The sequence below is a fragment of the Zonotrichia albicollis genome, chromosome 2 (assembly GCF_047830755.1).
Source record: "Zonotrichia albicollis isolate bZonAlb1 chromosome 2, bZonAlb1.hap1, whole genome shotgun sequence".
In the NCBI taxonomy this organism is placed as follows: Eukaryota; Metazoa; Chordata; class Aves; order Passeriformes; family Passerellidae; genus Zonotrichia; species Zonotrichia albicollis.
This window is the reverse complement of record NC_133820.1, coordinates 113,990,635-114,015,241: the sequence shown is the minus strand read 5'-3', so window position 1 is coordinate 114,015,241 and position 24,607 is coordinate 113,990,635. Positions and strand designations below refer to the sequence as shown.

The 24,607-nt window shown below is 40.7% G+C and overlaps 1 protein-coding gene across 2 annotated transcripts; it reads left to right on the top strand.

Annotated features, from left to right (window-relative positions):
- Positions 1 to 1,305: 1,305 nt before the first annotated feature.
- On the top strand, positions 1,306 to 24,442 carry NXPE3 (neurexophilin and PC-esterase domain family member 3). Of its 2 annotated transcripts, none has more exons than XM_074536074.1 (7): positions 1,306 to 1,449; positions 2,601 to 2,649; positions 4,673 to 4,885; positions 12,919 to 13,679; positions 15,296 to 15,369; positions 18,427 to 18,633; positions 20,131 to 24,442. In XM_074536074.1, exons 3-7 carry the CDS (start codon positions 4,793 to 4,795, stop codon positions 20,679 to 20,681), a joined length of 1,686 nt encoding a protein of 561 aa, XP_074392175.1. In that variant the 5' UTR covers positions 1,306 to 1,449; positions 2,601 to 2,649; positions 4,673 to 4,792; the 3' UTR covers positions 20,682 to 24,442. The 2 variants fall into 2 exon arrangements, with proteins under 2 accessions (XP_074392175.1, XP_074392176.1); XM_074536075.1 differs by having other exon boundaries at positions 1,365 to 1,501.
- Positions 24,443 to 24,607: the final 165 nt, after the last annotated feature.

Below are 24,607 nucleotides of genomic sequence, written 5' to 3'. Positions count from 1 at the left end.
TCATCAAGACTATAATGGTAACTGAAGAGCTTATGGAGAGAAGTAGCGTGGGCATCTTTTCTCATTCTGAGGGGAGGTGAAATGTAAAATGTGGCAAAAGATACCATGGCAGTACCTATTTCCTTAGATGTGACAGGTTTTCTCACTGTTGCCACCTTCCATACCTTCACCCCCAACATCACTCCAGATATATTAAGAGATGGATAATGCTTGGCATTTGGCACACAAGTTTTGCCTTAGGTTGCGCTTTGAGCTGCAGAGTTTGTAAGGGAATTTGATGCACTGCAAGGCTCATGAAGGAAGAGTGAAGAGAAATGAGACTGCTATAGAACTGATAGACTTTGTGTATTGAGAGGGAAAAAAAATCAGTACCAATTATCTTTCAAAGTACTGTCTTTTTAAATGTGTTCTGCTTGTCCAGACAGATGGCTTTCAATTCTTGACTTACAGTGTATAATAGAAATAAAAGCTGGGGCCTGTTGAGATTTTGCTTTCTATCTCTACCAGGTAACCACTGTTGTAAGATGCAGAAAGGAGAAAAATAGAGGTAAGATCACTTCTTCAAAATAGCTATGGCTGAGGCAGAAGTCAGAAGTAGGCAATTTCTAATGGCTAAAATACTGTGTTTGCAAGAACATTTCAGCTGCTCTGGCTTGTTTCTGGTTTTAAGCAACCCACATACTCCTTAGTAAAAATAAGCTCAAGCCCTTAAGCTGCACTCATTCAAAGAACTTCTGGCAAGTGAGTGTTTTGGCATTCCCAAACTTATGCAGTGTTTACAGAACTAATTGCAGATGTCCTGCAGATTGAAAGTGCCACCCGGCTCTGGTGCAGGGTGCAAAGCTCAGCCCTGACTGTGTCACGTTCTCATCAAGCACAGTGAAGTCCTGCCCCATTGCAGCAGCCTTTGCCTGGTTCTGCTGTGCCGGGCCGTGCCTGCATCCCCCGCTCAGCCCCTGCAGCTGCTCTGGGTCCAGGCTCTCCTTTCTCAGCCTTCTCTCTGACCAAGAGCCGCCTCTGCTGTTTCCTGCTCCGTTCGCCCTCAGGCCCGGCAGCGTTTTTGCTGCGATGGTTCGTGTCAGAGCCTTCTCCCTTGGCTGGGGACCGTGGTGATGCCACCCAGGCCACAGCGCTTGGCTCCGCACCGCCCTCCCACATCCTGCTTTCCTAGGCTTCACCTGCCGTGGTTCAAAAACAACAGGGACGGTGGCGTTGTTTTTGTTGGGTTTTGTGTCTGTTTCCGTCTCCGTTGCCCCTTCCCGGCTGCGGCTGCTGCGGCGGGGCCAGCGCCGCTATCGGGGCGGGGCGGGAGGAGGCGCGGCGGCCGCGGCAGCCGCTGTGTGAGGGGCGGGCAGGAGGGAGGGGCGGCGGGAGCCGGGCTTTTACAGCCAGCGCCTCCGGGCCGGGGGCGAGGGCCCCGCCTGGCCCGGGGGAGCGCCGGGGGCTGCGGTGAGAGGGCGCGGGCGGCTCGGCCTGGCGCGGCTCGTCTGGGGAGCGGGGGGTAAAGGACAGCCTAGCGGGGCAGCCGGAGGGCGGCGGGCTCGGGGCCGCAGGGGGAGGCCCGGGGAGGGAGGCGGGTGCAGGGTCCCGGGCTTGGTGGATGCCCTGCTCGGATCCCCCGTGGCCGCGGCCGGGTCCGCCCGCCCGCAGGGCCGCGCTGCCCGCGCCGCTCGGGGCGCAGCGAGGCGGCGGCTGAGGGAGCTTCCTGCCGGCGCGGGGCTGCCTTGTGCCGCTCCCCGGGCACGCCGGGGCTGCCTTGTGCCGCTCCCCGGGGATGCCCATCCCGCGGTATCCTGAAAGTACCTTTGAGGCAATAAAGCGGAGCTGTGCGGCTCGCACTGCTGGCAGCGGTGCTTCCTGCTCGCTGTCCCCTTCCCAGGCCCGTGGGTCCCGGTCCGGTCCCATGTCCCGCGGGGGCTGCGGCGCTGTCCCCGGGATATCGGCGGGCTAGGGGCCGCCGGCTCCCCGTGCCCCGGGGACCAGGGCGGAATCTGCGGAAAACAGCAGCAAATCTGCTTTTCCGTGCTGGCAGCCAGACGAGCATCAGCCCCTGTGCCCCAGTGACACGGTTTGGGCATCGCCAGAGGTAGCGGTTGCTCTGTGCCTCGGAGATTTGCACGGCAGAATTTGGAGAGGTTGCACTCACACTTGCCTTTGTAACGCTGCTGGCTCAGAGAGCTGAGGGGATAGAGAGCTGACAGGAATTGACAACTTGTAAAAAAACCCAAAGCAACAATCCTGTAATGGAGCATGCGGCATAATTTAATGACGTATTCATAAAAATGTCATTTAATCGGTTTTTTGTTTTTAACATTGGGTAAAATGGGGCTTGTGGTAACGTGGAAAAAAGCTGAGAGAAGTAGTGCTTAGCAATAAATAGCAGAAAATTCAAGTGCACAGCATTGAAGTTTAAAAGTATCAAATACTTCAACAAAATCCTTGGGTAATTGCAGAAACTAAAGTGATTTTACAGGTAAAAAGTTGTAGCTGCCATTTTATTTTGTGCCACTGTAAGCAAACCACCAATGTATAAATTTTACTAAGAAATATTTGTGTGTGTTTCTATAAATATATTTATTTTTTAATGTATTGTTTCCAAGGTTGTTGGCCTTCTGTGTGGATGGCTTCAGAGAACATTTCAGGAGTAGGGTAAGTCCTAAGGCTTTTTAGTGTATTTATGGGCTTCCCTTGTACAAAAAATGAACAGGATCAATTGTTCACCAATTTTGATGACACTGGCAGTATAGTACGCTTTTAGCATAAAGAAAGCTCTAAACTTGTACATTTAAATGTTTTAGGGCATGTGACATCTACAGAATACAAAAAAATTTGAATAAAAAATACATGGAACAGTGTTTGTGGTATCTGAAATTACATCTGAAATTTTAGGCATATGAAATTAAATTTCAATGTCTTGTGCTTTTCAGTGATGTGGAAAGAACTCTCAGCAACAGAATTGAAAATTCTGGTTTTGTCTAATGTATTTGTTTTTCTTCCTCAAATGGATGTATATGTCCTTAAATTAGCATTTGCGTGTACTCTAGGTATATTTAGTATCAATTTATGGCCTAAGCTGCTGTTTTATGCAAATTTCATATTAGTGCAGAACTGTTCCAAAAAAGCTGCATTTTTTTGGCATTTTGATACTTTCACTTTAATGGATGCCTTGCTCTTTCAATGTTAGTTCATTGGTCAGAAATACAATCTCTCTAATTCTCAGCAAAGCATTTGAAGTTATAATCCCTATAATCCTTGTAAAGCAATTTGATGTGTGGTCTATTTTGAGGCTGTCCTGGTGATACCAGTAATGTATTTCAGTTTTCTAGCCTGTATTCATTTGATAAATAATTTTTTAATCTTGATATTTAATGTATCACTGTGTTTCATTTAAATTTACACAGCATTTTTCATATAATCTTAAAACTATAGGTACTATGTATTATATCTTAATTGTATAAATTCTCAGTTATACTATTTATGGAAAGTTGTACCAAGTTTATGTAATCAATTGATTATGTTGTTGCACTTGGTGCAGGGTTGTATGAGTAATGCTGCTTTGAGGATGTTTGGTTTGGAGAGATTGGTGTCTTTTGAGTGTCTCTTCTTGCCATCTGTTTTCTGTTTCCAAGTTTAGAGCTTCTGCAAGAACAGTACCCTTTTTGTTTGCAAAAAGGCTGCATCAAAATTGTCCTTCTCAGAAGGAAAGGAAGGCTTAAGAGTCATTCTGATCAAGCATTGAGATCTTTATCAGTGGCTGTAAAGTCTATGATTTTATAGCAGATCTGTTATCAAGCAACCTTAAAGGAATGAGATTGTATGAAAGTTAAGTTTATGAAAGACAGTACTATTATTAGATTTAAAGAACCAGAAATACTGAATCCCAACACACTGTATTCTTTCCAAAAGTTTATTTTTTTATTTTTTAGAGCTGCATATGAGTACCTGAGATAAAAGCAATGATAAAAAAGCAGAACAGGGAAGATGTAATGTAATGTTATGGATGGTGCATGAAGTTAAATTTTAGTGCTTTCAACTCTCTTAGGTATCTCCTCTTTACAGTTGATTTATTTTTCCCCTCTTCCCAAGCAGCAAACTGGAGGAAGCAAGTCTTACCTTGCTTATCCAAATTTATTTCAGACACCAGTGTTTAATAACAACTTAATGGAATGTGTAAACAGGTAAATGACAGATGTCCAAACCCACAAGTTTCTGCTATAAAAGTTAATGAGGGATGTCCAAACTCACAAGTTTGTGTTATAAAAGTTAATGAGAGATGTCCAAACCCATGAATTTCTGTTTCAGTCTGGACAGTGGTGGTGTGGCCTAACAGATAAATAGGGTGATGGTAATTTGTTTTGGTCTTTTTGATTGCCAGAATGAAATCTTGTGCTCTTCTTTTGCCTTTTTTTTTGGAATCCACTGCAGGTGAGACCAGCTTTATGATAAGGGTTTGCTTTGGCAGATCCAAGAGAATTATGTAAAATTACAGATAACGCTGTTCAAATTAGTTCCACAGAAATAATCTGTGGAACTAATAATTGACTGGACAAATAATTGACTGTTCTGTTGTACTGGTTATTGCCCCACCATTTGTAAGCTTTCAGTGCAAAACTTGACTTTAGTTCTAGTGACTTTCTGAGATTTAACAGAGTTTTTGTAAATGCACTTGCAGGGATGAGGTGGAAGGCAGCTGAGTTCTCTCGTGCCCTGCCGAGACGAAATGCCATTCCCGCTTGCGGCGGACGGAAGCCATGGCCATGTGTAACATGGGAGGGAAAGGCACGGGTGGACCATGTGGCGTGACTCGTTCAGACTGCAGCTCTTCTGCCTGCTCATGGCAGTGCTGGCTGTCGTGGTGCTGGTCCATAACTTTTTCCAGTTAGAGGTAAGTGGAGCCTGTTTCTTCTCCAAGATGGCTTGAGCAATGTTTTTGGCTTTTGAGTGTGAGGTTAGAATTGTCTGACTGACAGCATTTAGCTATAAATAGGAATCACAGAAAATTCATAGTTGAAGGCATGTCTGGGGGTGTTTAATCCAACACCCTCCTAAAAAGGCTGGCATCAGAGTTAGCTTGGATTGCAACAGGGTGTTTTGACTTTCAACCATATTCAAGGACACTCATATTTCACAACATACCTAGGCAGCCTGTTTCAATGCTGCATCCTTCATAGAGGGAAAAATGTTTGCCTTAAGTGCAACAAGTAGTTGCCTTTTATCCTATTAGAATGTACTTTAACTCCAGTTCCTCTGTGACTCCCCTGTGGTTAGTGAAAGACTGCACTTAGGTTCCCTTTTGGTCTTCCCTAGAATTAAAAAAAGATGTTTTGGTTCCCTTAGTGTCATTCCAGTTCCCTAAGCATCTCAAGGGTCTTAGCTAGTCTTGCCAGCTTTACTCTGGCATGGGTTGTCTAAAAGCCAGACACAGTGTTCTAGGTATGACTTCACCATGGTCTAATTTAGGAGAATTCTAACTTTGCTCAATCATCTGCTTAGGATCTTGTTAATTCTTTGCCACAATGCTGTGCTGCTGACACATGGTGAGTTTGCTGTCTCCTGGAGTCCCTAGGTCTTTTTCTGCAGAGCTGTTACTGGCTTGTTCATCTCTGGCCTGTCTGATGCAATTTTTGTTTACCTTTCCCCTTTTCCCTCTGCTGTATCTGTCTTGCATATTTCTTCATTTTACTTCTCACTTCAGTGCAGAGGTACTTTCAAACTGCTTAGTCAGTAAGCCCATAAGATTAAAGCCAAGGAGGATGAGGATGTGTCTGCAGGAGCCCTGGAGGCTGACCCTACTCTCTGGCTGCCTGCCTGGCCAGGCATTCCAGTGCTGCATTTGGTGGATGAGCCTGGTAATGCTTAGCCTAACACCTTGTTAAATTATAGCTGTCCTTTGTGCATGTCAGCCAGTCAGTAGGTGCTTTATGCTTTTAAGTTGTGTATGTGCTGCGTGCGGAATCTTCCTTCCTCCTGGCTAGTGATGCCCAGGTGAAATGATCCAAAAGAGGGGCTGTAAAGCCCCCTCACCCCACACAAAACACAGCTGAATTGGAAGAGGATTACATAAGGGCGAGGAAGATGTTTGGGAAGTCTAAAACCACAAATGATTCAGGATCAATAACTGAAGAATGACTGTTTGTTACATATTCCAGTACTTGTGGGCACATTAAATAAAAACTGTAGAGGCTGATTTTAAAGGAAGCAGGGATATTTTTTTAAGGATTGCAGCAAAGCTGCAGAAGCCTTTGCAGTAAGTCTTTGTAGTTACTAAATGCATATATTCAAAAACTGGATGAATGCACAGAAGAAAAGTCCATTGGGGGTACTGGATCTTAAGATATTTACCCTAGTGTTTAAGAAATCTAAACCATAAAGGGCTAAAAAGTGGGTTAAGTCTGCAGGAGGAAATGGCACAGCATGTTCAATCTGTTTTCTTTTCCCAAATACCTGCTGTTGGAAACTATTGGCAATCAAAATACTGTGTTTAATGGACTTTTGGTTCAAGTTAGCATGATCCATTTTGTTTGTAGGAGGTAGCTTTTGTTTTCTCTTTCTGTGGTTTTATTTTGCTTTAGGTTTTGACCTAGGATGCTGCCTGAGGAGTGTTGATATTTAGAATCTTAAACTGTTTTCTTTCCATTTTAAAATTACATTTCTTGGAGAAAAGGGCTCTGGCAGCGCTTTGAGAGTGAAATGGAAAATGCAGGTTGGGTGTTCGCTCTGTGCTTTCTCTGGCCATTGTCCATGATAAGTTTCTTTGTGGCTTTGTTGCCCTTTACATGTCTGCTATTCTAACCTCAGTTAAGTATTGTGTTGCTGGTAAATCTTTACACTATAACATGCAACTCTAACCCCTTCTGTTGTCATGACTTTTCTGAATGGACCTGCTCCTGTATTTGGCTTGGCTCAGTTTTCTAGGCAGTCTAATATGGGCATTTATGCTGATTCTTTTCAGTCAGAGATCAAAGCCAGAAAAAAATCTTATAACACTTTCATAGAATATCTGTAACCAAATCTGTTCAGGCTCTGGAAGGAGAGCTTGTTGTTGGTTACTGTTGAGAATGTGTTTGTAAATGCATCAGACATACTTCTCATCCCCAAATCATCCAATCTAGCTGGTTAAAGCTCAAGATCTAAGGCAATTGTCAGCTAGTCTCCCTTCTGTTTTGCTTTAGGATTTTATACCTTTTCATGTTAGAATGTTTCCTCTTAATTTCTTAAACTACTAATGACATCCTCCCAATAGTCATACCCATGTCAGATTTTTACTTTTCTTCTGTTTAAAAAACCCAACAAGCTGTCCACAAAAAGTTTGGTAGCCTGCTTATTATTTCCTTTGCTTTTTTTAATGGAATAACTATTCCCTTGAGATCACATAGTTGATCATACAGTACCAGAAGAAATGTGGTTTTATTTTATTAGAATTTTTTTTCTGTGCATGTAGCCAGACAGATAAAATGTGCAGTAATTTTTTGTGAAGTATCAGGGTTTTGTCCAAACATCATGCTCTCAGGATGCAGGAGGATTTGTGTATTTGTACCAGTGGCCTTTAGGATGACAGAACCACTTTGGGATTGGTTGTGAGTGCTATTTAATTTAAAAACACTTAGAAGAGAGAGTTTATGGGGATAAGGGAAGTTTCTTGCCAGGACAGCGTATGAAATCAGATAGTTGAAACTGAGCAAAAGAACTGTGTAACAAAGTTTTAAATTCTTGCTGCTAAACTGAAGGTGCCTCCAAAAGATAACTTTATCTTATTCCAATTATTTCTGGAACATTTGACTGCCAGGTGATGGCTTTTGAGGACTGGCTTTGACACTTAGAGTAGTTTAGCAGCCCCTCAGTGCTGTGAGATGGTAATGATAGAGAGCTGATTTAATCTCTGTCACAGACAACAAATAAAGCACCTGGAGTGTAAAATTACTGAATAGAAGATGGCTGACCTTTCAGGAATTGGTATTTGTTCAGATTCAGATGCTGTCTCCTGGAGCTTTTATTTCCCCACTGTGCCTGTGGCCTGGGAATCTCCTGTGTTGTTTTCTGTTCTAGTGACAGTGACTTAGGCAGCTTTGCAGCAGCTGCTGAGGCCAAGGCAGGAGCTAACAGCTGGTGAAGATACTGGGCTTTGAGGGGGTGTTCCACTTTTCCATCAGCAGTGGAAGTCCTCAATGTTTTCATCAGCCACCTACACTGTGGTGTTTAACTGAGGACAGGTGTTCATTCCAGATCTCCCCAAGTACTCTGTGACCCATCTAGAATTTCTTTGAGAGCATTATTGCCTGGATTAATCTATATGTTGTATCTAATTTTTGCTTAGTTGGTGGTGAGAATGCCAAAAGCTGAGGAGATGAGCTGAAACTTCCATTAGCTCTCATAAAAATACTTTTTCCTTTTTTTCCTTTTTATGACATCTCTAGTGCAGGAACTGCAAATGGATTTATTTGTGCTTAACTGACATGTAATCTCTTCTATCCTGCCTGTGTTACTTGGCAGGTAGCCATTAAATTACTTTGTGGTCACATTTGGGTTCTGGTTAGCTTCAAAATGCAGTAAATTTAAAAAAATAATGATAGAAAAAAACCCCAAAAAGCAAAAAACCTAAACAAACTCCTCCCGCACAAAAAAAATAATCCTCAAACCCAACAAACAAACAAACAATGCCCCTTGGGAACTGCACTTAAAATACATGACACCTTGAATGGTGTATAGATGGAAATAAGCAAAGCGGGTGTTATCCAACATGGAGCCTGTCATCAACACTAAAACAATCTGTGTCATAAAGGAAGAGCACTCTTGAGAAATCCTCTCTATCTGCTTTTCATAAAGGAATTTTGTTTAGTTTAGCTACTAACTACAATAGAAAGCCCTCCATTCTGCACAGTCTCAGTATGATGACAGAGAGGAGCCAGAGAGACTTGGAAATGCCAAGAGGGAGTAGGAAATGAAGTGGGGACAAACTCAGCTACTTATTTACCTCAGAGCAGGCCTTGTGTATCTGTAGGGGCAGGAGAACTTAAGTACTTGTTTGGAGCTGAGCCTGGGAAACACTTAAGAAAGGAAGATGGTTTGAAAGCTTTTATATTCCAGTCAGGGATCTTTGGTGTATTAATTGACTCTGAAGCTTTTTCTGCCTTTACTGGTGAAGAGAATCTGTGCATCTCCTGTGAATAGCATCTCCTGTGAATAGCATCCATGGTCTAGGCTATTTTCACACAAAAGCTTATAATTCTGCAACAATACAGGGTCCTGGTTAGGCTTGAAAGAGGGCTGTAAAGATGATCAAGGATGCTGGAGAAAGAATGCTCCTCAGGATGCTGAAGAAGCTCTGCTTTTACCTTCATGGAGCTTCCCCCTCAGGCCCTTTGAAGATAGACTGAGGAAATATTTGTGATATGATCTATTCTGCTTAGGGGGACATAACCTGGAGATGCTGAAGTGACAGTGCATGTCCTTGCTCTCAGCTGCATACAAGGAAGAGCTTTGGCCTTATGCTCTGCTAAAAATCTCTGTAGGTGGACTGATTTGCAGCCATCAAACCATATTCTGTTTTCTGAATGAGTTTGTTGGCTTGATGTTCTCTGCACCCTTTCCCACTGAAAGATATGGGTATGTATTGAAGTGAAGGGAGACGACCCATCTTAATTGATCAGCACCGAACTCCAAATTTATTGATTCAATCAGTCACTTTTTATAACAGTGTTAATTAAGCTCATGCATATTGCAAAATCCGAGCTCATCATAGGTCACAGATTAAACATTAATCCCTCCTTTTGTTTTCAATACCTGTGGTTTGTTATTGAAACCAAGATTTGTGTTCTCACCCTGATATGAAAGATTCTCAAGGCCTCCATGTTTGTCACTTTTGCTTTCCCATACCTTATCCAAGGACAAGGTATTTACTAGTTATTGAAGACAACCTGAGAACTTCTGCTGTTTACATAAACGTGCCTGAGAATCTTGTTGTTTACAGAAACAGACTTTGAGAATTTGCTCCTCACAGCTGCCTTTTACTTTTCCATCAGCTGTATATTTTCATGGCCTTTTTTCCTTCAAGCCATATCTGAGCAAAATTCTCCAACAGGTATGCCTCTGGAAAGACTTCAGAAAGCCTAGCTGGGCCAGGAATGGCATCTCTACATCTGACAGAAAGACTGGGTTAAAACCCCCCCCCAGGAAATGTATAGAAGATTAAAATTAGGGATGCATCAGTTTTTAAGCTGTCTTAGATGACCATCTCTTCTTAAATTGAAAGGATTTGTTTTTCCCCATGTCCACCAACCATTGAAGAACCAATTGAAAACCAGAAACTTTCTCTTGGGAACTTACACTGAAAACAGCAATTAATTCTAACACATATTCTCCCTTCCCACTCCTCTTTAGGAAAATAGATAAATATTTTTGCTGAGACATTGTTGCTGGCTTATTGGATGCATCAAAATATATAGCAAACTTTTATATAGCAAATATTTTAAGAATATTTCCATGCAGTATTTTCTGTGTTACATGTATATATGTGTGTGTATATATTTATGCATGAGCAAGTGAAGGGAAGAAGTTGTGAAGGTGTCCAAAAATAGAAACTTGGCTTAATTCAAGAGTGCATGTAGGCAAGATTTAAAGTAGAATTGTGCCTGAGATTCACTCTCAGCTTTGGCTGAAATTTACTGGACTAATAAAAGTAATGTGCAGCTTACATCTGCAGCTTGGCTTGCTGCAGCTTGACTTGCTGTGATGGAAAACAAAAATAATTATGAATTATGGTCTTCAGGGAAAATTTATTAAATCCTGGGTGGGAATATAAAACAGAAGCAAAAGCTTCTATTGTGATATTAACATCTGGTGTATAGATGGGTATATGTCAATTTATGTTTTAGAGCTACAGTGTAGCAATTTACAGTTTCAGGTTTTATAGTTAACTTGGATATCAAACAAAGATTTTGTGTATCCATGCTACATCCTCCTGTGCTCATCCTCTTACTCTAAAGATGATCAAAACCAATTTATGTCACAGACTTCAAAAGCCTGTATGTTTTTATTGCTTGTTAGGTTTACCTTTCTTCTGAATAAGTATGTTGAATCTCAGTGTGATTCAAGTGATTTTAAGACACTGCTGATGTTTCCATGGCCTAAGAAAGGTTTATAACAATGAATAAAGCATTAACATGAGTGTTGTGATTTTAGTACATGACATTTAAAAGTAGCTAGTAGTGAGTAGTTAGTTAAGGAGGAAGTAAATGGAAAACACTGAGGTATTGGTAAGTACAATGATATTTTTAAAGATTTCAAATAATGTAGTTTGATTTTTTTAGCAATGATTCAAATCTAAATGAGCATATCATCTGATGCTATGTGAATGGTGCACTGTATAATTTTAATCTTTGCTTGAAAGACTATTTTCCTTCTTTGTGAAATGGAACTATGGATAAGTTCTACTACATATACCTGGTAATTAATTGGTCATTAACTGCTGATTTTATGTGTATTTGAAGGAGTTTTTCTTAATTTGCTGATTAGAAATCTCATGGATACCTCTGGAGTCTTAGACTGTGCTATTTTTAAAATTTTCCTAATGCAAATCTGCAAAATTATGTGATGTCATAAAGAAGATGGTATCTGCAGTCATTTGCATGCAAATACAGCTTTGGACACTGATATTTTTGCACAAAATACAGTTTTATCAAGTTGCAACAGAACTCTTAGTCTAGTTTTGTATTTATGGAATTTAATTTTTAAACTCTTGTATGATTAGGGATGCTTTGGTTGCTCTTTTGTTTGGTGCTAGAAGAAGCTGTATACAGCTTATTTAAAATCTTCTAAATAAACCAGCTGGGTTTTTGCCTGTTTAGTCCTAGCTTGTCCTGTACTATTCTACTTGCCCACTGGCTCATGAATTCATTGCCCCAGAGGATTGGGCTTTTGTTCTTTTATTTCTTTTAATGTGTACACTACAGGGAAACACACATTTCAGATAATTAGCCAAGAAGAGATGTGAGTGTGACCAGATAAATGAGTGCAGCTGCCACATGCAGCAAACCTCTCTGGAAGGCAGGGGTGCATCAGCTTAACCTGCAGTGTAACATCTCAAAGAAAACCTATTTCCCTGCATTACATGGGGCAGCTATTAGAACCCATGGTGCTCCAAGGCTAAAATGTTACTGCAGAAGAAAAGGAAATGTGATTTATAATTTAATCATCCAGCCTTTTTGGGGGGGTGTTCACAGGGGTCCCAGGATGAGGGAAGAGATGAGAATCTTGACTCCCTGTTTCAGAAGGCTGATTTATTATTTCATTATATGCATTATATTAAAAGAAAATGATATATTAAAACTATACTAAAAGAATAGAAGAAAGGATTTCATCAGAAGGCTAGCAAGGAATAGAAAGGAATGAATAATAAAAGCTTGTGACTCTCAGAGAGACCAAGTGAGCTGACTGTGATTGGCCATTAATTAGAAACAACCAACATGGACCAATCACAGATGCACCTGTTGCATTCCATTGCAGCAGATAATCATTGTTTACATTTCATTTCTGAGGCCTCTTCTCCTGAGCTTCTCAGGAGAAAAAATCCTAGCAAAAGGATTTTTCCTAAAATGTGTCTGTGACACCTTTTGTCATTTTTTTTCACATTGCTGATATTTGGAGAGTGTACTGGTAGCTGAAACACTGCCATGCATTGGATGTAAGCTCTTTAAATGCTTGTTTGCCAAAGCAGGATAACTACAGGTTGCCCACCTGTTTCCTTAGAAATCTCATGGTCAAAGTAATAGATTTGGGTCTTCTAGTGAAGTTGTTTCATTTGGTCAGTTTGAAAGCTCTGTAAAGCAAAGCCCAGTTCTTGGGACCATTTCCCAACAAAGCATCCATTATTCCCAGTGTTTCATTCCACAGCACAGCTTCAGGTAATCTTTTTCTCCCCAGCACCTGGATAATGACACAGTTTCAGGATCGAATTGGATAACAGAAAACAATGTCCAGCATCCTCTGTCCCAGGCAGCCAAAACCACCAGGAAGCCTTACTGTGGGTACGAGGAGCAGACCTTGTCCAAATGGGAACAAGCGGAGCAGGAATCCTTGCTTGCTGCAATACAGTGGCCAAAGCCCCCTGATGGCAAAATCCCCTTTGCACAGAGCACTGATCCCACACACAGTGACTTTGTGATTGTGAAACCCGACAGGTTCTTCAAGGTGGGTGATCAGTTGGAGGTACTCGTTCGCATGAAGGATTTCCAAGGAAAACCCAAACAGTACGGTGGAGACTATTTACTAGCACGAATTCACTCTCCTGGCCTGAAAGCTGGAGCAGCAGGAAGGATTGTAGATGGCCACAATGGCCTTTACAAAGTCTTCTTTACCTTGCTTTGGCCAGGAGAGGTCAAAGTTTCTGTGTCGCTTGTCCATCCGAGTGAAGCCATCCAAGTCCTCGTGCGTTTGCGCGAGGAAAGGCCGGACAGAGTATATTTCAAAAGCTCCTTCAAGTCTGGGAGGTACTCAGAGACTACAGAGTGCAACGTTTGCCTGCCTGCAGGTCTCCCAGTCTGTAACTTCACAGATCTCTACACGGGTGAGCCGTGGTTCTGTTACAAGCCTCGGAAACTGTCCTGTGCCAGCCGAATCAACCATGCCAAAGGCGGATATCTGAAAGGGCTTCTGACACAAGAGGAAAGCCTCTTTTTCCAAAGGTTTGTATGTTGTTGGATTTATCTATATTCAGTCAAGTCAATAGGCATATTTAAACCTATTGTTTACATAAGACATATTGCCTTAGAGGTGGAGTGTATCTGCAGGACCAGGTGTTGGGTATTAGTTGCTGAATAGTGTGTTCCCCTCCATTCAGCTGTGCAAGAATCCTAGCAATCTTAAAGAAACTTGGCATGTAGTTCTCTTTCTGTGCTTTGAATTCAACCCTGCTGAATTTCACAAGAGCATGCTGTCTAAATCTGTTGCTGGTTTTTTGAGACTATTTCCTTATTTTCTATTTCCATACCTGCACTTGCAGTATTAATAACAATGCTTTGAGAAGTATTTTTGGCCAAATATAAACTATCCAAAAAGGATCCAGGTTTTAGGCTCATTTTTACAGAAATTACCAATTGTTTTTGTCCTCATCAAAAATTGTCTTAAATGTGTTCCTTGTTGCTCAATATGACTTTCAAATCTTATAAACAATTTTCATAAAGGAAACACCTGGTGGAACAAATAGCTGAGAAATACCCATGCAAATGGAAATTATCTGTGCATGTTATTCAAGTGTCAAACTAAATTAGTTTCACAGTCATATTTTATTTCTGCATTCAGCATTAAAAAAACCCCAAACCATCTCTTATTGCCTGTGTATGTGTGACAGAACTGCTTCTGTATGATATTACACAGCTGAATTTAGATAAAGTTAGTTACTGTGTAGTGTCAGAGTTGTAGTTGCAATGCCTTGCTAATGCCTTGCTCTCCAACCAAGATGTTGTAGGAAAATCTTTTGGCACAATGTTCACTTGAGGTCTAAATTGGGAAAGATTTTAGGGTAGCAACTCCAAATAGTGTAATTTAGGAAAGTATGTGTGCATGTTCATAACCAAGACCAGAAATAAAAAGTAAGCATCAGTTTTTTTTTTTTTTTTTTTGGCTCTTCCATATCAAGTTTGCAAGTGGATCTTTTGACTTTGTGTCTCTGTCAGCCCACCTGTAAAATATAGCTTATATTTATTGGTGATGTTTCCATATGGGAATGGGAAAGCTGTTTTTCTTGGTTTAGTTTTGATTGTTTATTTGTTTGTTTGTTTCATTCAGCTCTGAGATCCTTGACTGAAGTGGCTTAAAGAAATTCCAAATAATTTCTTTCTTAAATGGTGAAAAAAAAAAAAAAAAGACAAGGATTCTCTTGTAGCAAAGGACAGAATAAGATCTCAGTATCAGTCAGCTGGGAGCTGCTGCTGTGGCCCTGTACCCTTGCAGTGATTTGTCCCCACAAGTTCTACAGGCTGGGAACATCTTTGGGGCAGATTCCCAAAAGCTTCCTGCACCTCTGACAGCTTGATTGCTTTATTGCGATTTGTGTCAGTACAAGCTTGCACAAGATTTGTGTCAGTGCCGTGAAATTTTGAATTTGGATCGAGAATAGCAACTGTAATCTCAAAATAAATGTGGAATGAATTCAGCTGTAGGAAGTAGAGTAAACTTAGAGTAAAAATTTGTAGTACTATGTGCTTATTTGAAGTGGAGGAAGAAAAAAAATGAGACTAATATTACCTCCAAGTTTCACAGTAACTTTTACAAATATTGCTGTGTTCATTTTTTGTTCAAGTGATGTGAATATCAAAAGGCCAATACTCTCCAGTGGACCTGATTCAGTCATTGTAAAGCCCACAGCATTTACAGGTAAGCTGAACTGCATAAGATTCTTGTTTGTAATTCATAATCAAATTTATAAAAAGAACTATAGGCATCAAATAATAATTTGGGGGTTTTTTTTTAACATGGCAAAAAAATCAGTATCAGATTTTTATTAAGATGATGAAGGCTTTTGTGTGTTAACTTTAATACAAGTTCAGAAATAGTGAATTTTTTTTCTGAAATTACATACATAAATGGGATTATTAGCAAAAGAAGAAATCATACGAAGAGACAACTTTGTTCTCTTGCCAAAAATGCCTTTTATATCTCCTAGCATTTACTCACAGTGTAAAATCTCTTACAGTAACTGCTTACCAAACTCTCAATCTAATGGAAACAGCTGTGTGGTGTTTCTTAATTTCTTTCTTTGTTAAGAATGTTGTCTAACAGATTTTGATTGCATTTAAGTATTACTATAATTTGTGTTACCACAGGATGTCAGAATCTACAGTTCTGGACCACAACTTAATTGTTCTGTGCCCTTTCTAAGAACAGAACAAAGACAGTCTGTACTAAAATGAACTCAGAGATTTTATCTCATTCATATCCAAAAGCAAGGTTTTTATTCTTCTAAAAAGTCTGCATAAAATGTGATAAACAGAGAATTATTTCTTAAATGAAAACTTTTCGTATTTTTTTCATTAGGTTATAAGAGACTTTTAAGGTAGAGTTACTGACCTGAGCAATAAAGTCTGAACAGAAGGCAACTTAGAGTATTTCTTGCTTTTAGTTTTACTGTTCACTTAAAAAAACCAGTTCTGCTACTAGGCTTGCAGCAGTTTACCCTCCACCTCTTTTCTTTGTCCAGATCCTTTAGCTGAAGTGTTTTTTGGCGTTTTTTGTCTTGTATGTTTCCTGGCAGAAACTGCTGCAAATTCAAAATTTGATTGTCACCCTTCTTCCAGGAGCTAAGAATGATCAAAGCCTGCCTACAATGTCCTGGCAATTAATGCTGGGTTAAAAAGGGTGGATAGGCATAGCACATTTCCTCAGGGAAATTCCTTCCAAGTACAGCAGTCTCTGAATAAATAAACTGAACTCAGTGCTATAATGCTCTTGAATGTGTGGATTGGTTAGGACTGATGATACACATAACTCATTGTTCTGCTGTTGTTCTTTCTGTGCATGTTTTTCTCCATGGTGGTAAATGTAGATCAAGTTTTTAAAAACATTTCTTTTTCTGAAATACAAGTTTTTATTTCTATCCTTGTTTTTTAACTTCAGATTGGAGCTTTTATTTTCTTTTATAAAATCTCAAAGTAAGAGCCAGTTCTGAATTCTGGGCCAAAACTGGTATGATAGACTTGAAATGCTGATTTACTGTGGGGCACCAAAAAGTTGTTCTAGTACCACTGTTTTATATCTATCTATCTATCTATCTATATACATATATATATAAGTATCCATTTAAAGGATACTTAAAAAGTATCTAAAGGTAAAAAATTGAATTGATTTTGCATCAAAACTTAAAATCTAACAAACTCAAGTTGTGAATTCACATTATGAGTTAGTCTTTAACTACATGATCATGTGAAGGCTTTTTTCCCTTTCTCCTGTTAATAAATATTAGATGAGTTCACATTATTAGCTAGGTTATTTTCCTTCTTTGTTCCTGCTGTCAGATTTAAAGAATCATCCAGAGATAGAATTTTCTGATGGCTTTGTTCTGTGATAATTGTGATTATATTATTTGTGTTATACAAATGTAATTGTATAGTAGTTAGCTTTTTAGTGTCCCTGTCAGGTCTAAAGAGGTTAACATTGTCTAATACAACATGCAGAGGATATTGAATAGAAAAAGAGCAATTAAAAGTGCTTATTGGAAAGATGGTTATGGTTGGCTCTATCTGTGTTATAGTCAAGCATCTATCAGAGGATGCTTTTGGGCCCTGGAATTCCAGTGTTTGTACTTTAACATCATTCAAACAGCCCCTGGCATGATTTTGGCCACAGCAAGGTGTGCTTTATGAAACAGCTGTAAGTTAGGACAGTTCTTTGCAGTCCCCACACCAAGGTGAGTAGAGGTGTTTAACATCTGGAAGTGTCTGCTCCATGCAGCTGGTGTTTGTGCCAGGGAAGATCTCCATGCTTGTTCAGCTGAGGTATTTGAATACACAAATTGCAAAGGAGGAACCTGAAACAGCATTACAGAACTTTGATGTACCGATATCACCCTGGTTACTAAGAGAAATATGGCAATATTTGTATGATATAACCATGAGATTGCAGTTTCTCTTCCTGTAATCTCCTGTAATCCTGATACTTCTCTTGCAAGATATTGCTCAACTTCTGCAAGTTAAAAGGGCATCCCTATGGAGCAGAGCTTCCCTGATGTGTAGTTGCCCCTCAGGCAGTAAATGGGTAAAAGGGGGCTGGATGGCAGAGATAAATTCCGAAATCCATGGAATTGGGGACTCTCTTAGTTATCCTATTCAAATGGCGCATACACCATTTTTGGTCATAGCTTCAATTCTGGCATTTTCTGGCTTTGGAGGCCTTATGGTTCAGACTTAACTCTTCTAGAGTGCCGAGGTACGTGTTATTCCGTAGTAGTAGTTCTTTGGGGGTTTGTCTCGGTCTGTGTGGGGGTTTTGTGGGTTTGTTTTGGTTTTTTTGGACGTTTCTCTGGGTGTTGCCAGGCTGTCCCCTCCGAGCAGCGCTGCAGTGCGCGGGCCGGCCGCTGGAGGGCAGCAACGCGCCGCGGCAGGGCGGCCTCCGTGCTGGATCCGCAGCGGGACGGGGAGGATGCTGTGCCGGCCTCCCTGCCTTCCCTCCTTCTGCAGCGGGACGGGGAGGATGCTGTGCCGGCTTCCTGCCTCCGCTCCTTGTGCCGGGCAAACACCGGCCACTGAGTGCCTCCAGCGCCCGGAGAAAGGTGGCAGATACATTTTTACATTAGCAGCAGAGATACCATTTAATTAAAAGCAAGTTGAACTACAATTGGCCACCCAGCTCTTGTCAGCAGTCGCTGACTACATGTCAGTGAAAATTATGGAGGCTGTTTTGGTTGCATATTAATTTCAAAGGATTTTTCTCTTCCAGATTCAAGCAGTATGGGCAGAGCTGAAGATCCCACAGCTTCCCCTTCTGGTTATTATTATGAAGACCAGTGGAGGTCCAGAACACATTGGATCCATAATTTTAACAAATCAGAGGATATAACTGAGTGCTTACAAGGAAAAGTAATCCACTTGTTTGGAGACTCTACAATAAGGCAGTGGTTTGAATATTTGACAGCATTTGTTCCAGGTAATTTTTTGTTATTTAGCTTTAAGGGCCTTTACAAAGCCTTATTTCTCACATCCCAGACACAGAGCTGGTTTTACTGAGTGACAGTGACAAAACAAAGGACGAGGAAAGACAAAACCTCATCAGAAGCCCTGGCAGACAGCCAAATGTTTGAGCAGATACTGAAAACATGTAGGCCTTGTAAATGGGGCCACCCCTGCAAAGTTGTCCTTGTAACAGGACTGCTGCTGTGCTTGTGAGTTAAGGCAGCAGGAAATCACTTGGGTTGCCTCTGTAAGGCCTTGCAGCATCCCAGTCACAGGAGAGATTTTGGAATGAGGTAGCAAATTACCTCCGTTGCTCTTTATAGGTTTTGGGGCTCTTTTCATTATTCAAGTTACTTAAGTAGAAGAATTTCAGTAGAAAATTAAATATTCCTGCCTCGCTCATCTCTTTCCTCTGAACCACTTCAGTTGTGTTGGAATATAGTCTTTGAGCTGCCTTAATTCCTACAACTTGAAGTAATCTTTAAATTTAATGGAGTCCTAAAATTGCTAGAAGGGTTCTTGTGAACCCTGGATTCAGAAAGTAACAATGACTATTTGTTTGTAAAAAAATTATTTTTTACAAGAGAGAAGGAAATAGTTTGGGAAACTTGGAAAAGGCATTGCCAGCCTTCTGAAATCCAAATGTGCTGTCCTGCAGATTTCAACACCCATAAACTCCACTCTGAAAAATGATGCTCAACTTCTGTTTAGTTTTAGAGTTCTTTGAAATATGTTCAGGTTTCCTTATCTACTCCTGCTTTGCCCTGTGGTCTGAGCGTCTTGTTGAAAGCTTGAAGTTCTTGTGCTGTGTAGGAGCATGGGGGGTCAGCACGGTCAGGATGGACGGAGACGAGAGATCTCTGCAGCCAGGTCGTGGAACTTGTGGTTTATTGCAAAGGGCCTGGGTGCAGGGCCCTGCTGGGAGCTGCAGCCACACAGCTCAGGGCAGGCCTGAGAGAAGAGAGGGGGAGAGACGATGAGAGGGAAGAGAGCAAAAGTGTAAGAGAGTTAAAGGGGTAGGAGAGCGAAGTTTTCGTTACAATACAATAAATCTTCTTCTGTATTGAATATGTTGATTCTCACTAACTAATTTAGTACAATATACAAATCTTTTAGCATTTCTATACAGCTTATAAAAATCACTATGTTACTCTACTGTGTTACATTTTAAACCTTAAAACATACTCTTTGGACTCCTTCTGCTAAACTAGTAGGGTCTGCTCGGACCCTTAGACTTGCCTGCAAGCAGAGGGTGTTGTTTCATCATAAGGGGATTACCTTCAGCTGGCCACACCATTGTTTTCCCATTGTTCAGTAACTAAAAGATCTCAAAGCTTGCTTTCATTTCAATCTCGCTTATAGTTTCTATATTCTCAAACTCTTTTGCCAGACAATCATATTTGTAAAGCTTTCCTGTTTCATCTTCCCCAGCAGTGCTGTCTTTGTCTAATGCTCGCTCCTGGCCTTTCAGATCTGGTGGAATTTAACCTGGGCAGCCCAAAGAACGTGGGCCCTTTCATGTCGGTGGACCTGAAGCACAACATCCTTCTGAAGTTCCGCTGCCACGGGCCGCCCATCCGCTTCTCCACCGTGTTCAGCAGCGAGCTGCGCTACATCGCCAATGAGCTCGACAGCATCGTGGGCGGCAGGAACACCGTGGTTGCCATCACCATCTGGTCCCACTTCAGCACCTTCCCCGTGGAGGTGTACATCCGCCGCCTCAGGAACATCCGCAGGGCCGTGCTGCGGCTGCTGGACCGCAGCCCCAAGACCGCCATCGTCATCAGAACGGCCAACGTGCAGGAGCTGGGGCCGGAAGTGAGCCTCTTCAACAGTGACTGGTATTCCTTTCAGCTTGATTCTGTCATGAGGAAAATGTTCTCAGGAATTGCTGTGCACTTTGTGGATGCTTGGGAGATGTCTGTGGCTCATTACTCGCCACATAACCTGCACCCGAATGAAATAATTGTTAAGAATCAAATAGATGCGTTTTTATCTTACGTGTGCCCTCTGCAAACTTAGCACAAATGGGTGTCCCTATGTCGCCTTTTGCTATAGCCCAAGTACAGCTGCTCTTTTGAGCTGTGGAATGAGGCTGGATGATATGGAGAACTCTGGACACTGTACTTGCATGCAGGATAAGTGGGGTGGCCTTAAAGTCTGGGTAGCTGTGAAAGGGTGGTAAAGAGGAGTTGACTCTTCAGGCCATATCTTCCTGCAAGGTTGATTCCTTCAAGCTTATCATTCATACCTGAGATTATTCGAGAGCACCTTAAATTAAATTGGCAGGATTCAATAAGAGACTATTTGGGTTATTAGCTTTACTAGTTATCTGCACTGTATGCCTAATTTAATCCATGTGACACTGATTCTGTTGCCAGGGTCTTGTTGCTCAGAACAGTGTGTGAAACCTGGGAGGGATTTTGGGAATGGTCTTTCTCTCAGCATTCCAGAGCTTAAGGGATGTCTACTCCAGCTGTGTGTCAGAGAAACACAGTGTCTTGTCAAAGTCCTAATTAGAAACATAAAGGGTGTGTACCAAAGTCACCAATAAAGAAGCACAATCACAATATCTGTAGAATTAAGTCATGAAGAACTTGCTGAAATCTAATTGAGCACCCTAGTTAGGTACCTTTGTTTACAGATGGCTGCTTAATAGTGCAAATAGCCAGTATTTTAGTTTGGTTTCTTGTACTACTGAATTTCTTTTGAGCTTTGATACACTGTCTACTCCTTAATTTATCATTAGTGAGGATGTGTATGTTTTATGACCTCAGCAAAAACAGTGTTTCAGGCAGTTTCTGCAAGTTCAAGTTGCAGGCTTGCCTACTTGAAGCTTAAAGCATTTGGCAGTGAAAGTGTTTCATTTAGCAGTGAAAGTGTTTCATTTGCCAATGAAAGTGTTTCCATTGCTTGCCAGCTGCAGCCGTTCCCTTAAGGTCCTGCAAAGGCGGGCTGCCCTCTGCTGTGTCCTTCGTACCCCGAATCTGGACAGGGAGCCAAGTGACCCGAGGGCCCTGCTGTGCTTTGGCAGTGGCCACACAATGACTCCTCTTCAGGGTCTGGCAGTTCTGGCATTTCTTCACGACCTTCACAGCTGCCAGTATAAAAGGTGGCACACCCTGCGCCCAAAAGCCGAGCGTGCACAGGGCTGCCCTCTTGTATCTGCTTGGCACAGACCCAGGTTTGCTGGGCTGACAGCTGGTGGCTCTGCCTCCTGGCCTGGCATTTACTGCTGCTTACTTGATTGAGCCTGCCTACAGTTTTAACTAGAAGCACTTTGAAAACAGTTTGTGATAAATTTGACTCCCAAATGACTCCCAATGACACAGAGAGGTGTTCCATGCTGTCTTATCGTTGGTCCCACTCAGGCCAAAGCCAGTCTCAACTTGGTGTCAAAACCAAGTTGAGTCTTTGTGAGCAAACTGAGAAGATTAACAAGGCAAATTGGCAGGCTGCACAGAGTGAAATTATCAAAATGTCTGTATGTTAAAAAAAAGTTTCACTCCTTGTTAGGTTTGCTGCTCTCCTATTGCCAGAGCCCTAAGAGAGCCAATGCTGCCATCTACAGCAACAGTGTTTCTTATTGTGTTCATTTTAAAGGCAGCTGAGAAGTGGTTTAGAAACAAATACAAATTATTTTAGCATGTAAAAGGCATCAGTACTATCCATCTATAAACTTTACAATTTAAAAATCTTTAAACATGTCTGGAGGAATTGTGTACACTGAAATGGCACCCATTCTTAGCTTTTCAAATCAGCAGTTAAGAGGTCCAGTTTGCTGGTTCCTACTGACAACTGCCTCACACAGCATCTGCCTATGCATTAGTGTTAGGTGACTGTTGCTTATTTTAATATGGTAATGGCAATTTATCCTCTGGTAAAAAGAGGCAACACCAATTCAGGTCTGGGAAAGCAAACTACTACAATGAAAAGTGAACTTTCATCTTTTCCAGTTGTGATTTTTATAACAGGTAAAGGCTTTCATCCTGAATAACAACTCTATCCTAATAATACTCATGGAAATAGGACTTCAGACTTCTTTGAAGGAAACTACTGAATTTGTGGACTGACCATTAGGTTTAACTCATAAAGCCATATTGTGTGTGAAAATGTTGTGGCTGCATGTGTCTCCTCTGGGTGTTTTAGTGCTTGCTACTGCTCCTCAACAGCAGCTTTATATCACTGTTAGCTACCAAGCACAGAGAGAGAAGAAAATGTTATTTTGAGTGCTTTGACAGTTGAGCAAAAGAGACAGAGAGCAAAAGAACTGCTATTAGAAAAGGTGTTGAATTGCCTTCTGGTAGAACCTCATCCTTTAGATTAATTAGATTAATTTTTTAAAAACAGATGAATTAACTTATTGGTAATGAACTTCAGGGAAATTGCCAGTTGCTTTAGAATGAGGCTCAAGATTTTATTTTTTGGGCTCTGAAATAGACTGGGAAGAGAAATGAAGAATCTGAGGATTTACCTGTGTTTGGGGACACTGTGCTTTTAGATGTCATTCAGGTGATCTATGGACAGTTTTTAATTTCTCTTCTCATCTTGTTACCATCTATGTCCTCATGTTACCAGTTGTGTATGTATGGGATATGCAAACACAGAAGCAATAAAATATTTTTAAATCAGTTTCTTTAAACTTCTAAATGGATTTTAATAGGGACTTAGGTTGGTTATTTTTGAAGTTACTTAATGTGAAACAGGACTGGAAAAGAATTTCTCAGCATCTGTTAAGTATCTTCCTCAACACATAAAAAATTAATTCACAAGGTTTTCAAAGCCTTGTCTTCCCTTTCTTTGCATTTTCTTCCTTTGAAAGAAAGACATTGTATTATTTTTTATATTTTCATTTTTGTACTGCTAATTTTGATTATTAATCTTTCATTAGATATTTATTTTTTAATTTCTTCATTCAAAATCCAGCTCTCTCAAATTCCAGTGAAAGAAACAACTTTTATTGTTTTTATTAGAGGATTTCAGAGTAATTTATTTATTATGTAAGTAAACTCCATTTTATATATATTAGTGTTGCACTGTAATATTTTGAATCTTGTTTCTCATGTGTATATTCTTAGGCTGATTTCTTCCTTCTAGAAATTTAGTAAAAATGTTAGTTGAATTGTTGATGAGAAGGGAGGATGAAAAGCAAAAGCTTCCCTTTTTCAAGTTTTCAGTTGCTTCTAATTTCATCTGCAAATGTAGCACTGCTTCATGAGATTTAAATTACCAGTTTTCATTGCTTTACTTGTTATAGGTAAGCAATTAAACAGGGAAACTTTGCTTACCACAAGTGTCTGTACAACTTTTTATGTACTGCAGGTGACAATTTCATGGATACATTTCAAAGATGAAGGTTTGAAGTTGCCTCCTAGAGGGGTGGAGGATGCTGGAGTTTTGCTTTGGTTTTGTTGCAAAAGTGTGCATTAGAACATTCTTCCATTCATGACAGTTTAAGTAATAGCAAAAAACTTCAGTCACAAATGTGTTTTTCATTTATAAAGCACTTACTCCTTAAGTCCAGATAATTTAATAAATATTTAGACTGTTTGGAAGGCTCTTACTCTCTGTTGGGAGCAGTGAAGTATGTTAGAGAAAGAACTTGTTTTCAAAGAACTTGTTTTTTTCTAATATATGTATGTTATTGTAATGCTTACAATATACAGAAGGCTCTACTGTCTTGTTTGTTTCCTGATGCAATCAGAAAAACAATTTAAATAGCCAAAAAGCTCAGAGGATGAAAAGTTCCTAATAAAGAGGGCAAGTTTACTTGAACCATTTAATCTGATTTAGTCTCAGTTTATCTTGTTTGTTGTAACCACATGTCCTTTGTGTTTTTTTAGCTGCATAGTAATTCCCTTAGTTTTACCTATTATATTTTGTGCTGTGTGTTGGGTAGGAGTTTCATGCTATGGTTTATCGATAAATTCACTCTAAGTAATTTTTTT

Bases quoted from the DNA above. Each gene is read 5' to 3' on its own strand.
- NXPE3 (XM_074536074.1), top strand. From the start codon at position 4,793: ATGTGGCGTGACTCGTTCAGACTGCAGCTCTTCTGCCTGCTCATGGCA. The intron at 13,680-15,295 runs GTTTGTATGTTG...TTTTTGTTCAAG, and splicing joins GAAAGCCTCTTTTTCCAAAG to TGATGTGAATATCAAAAGGC. The intron at 18,634-20,130 runs GTAATTTTTTGT...CTGGCCTTTCAG, and splicing joins TTTGACAGCATTTGTTCCAG to ATCTGGTGGAATTTAACCTG.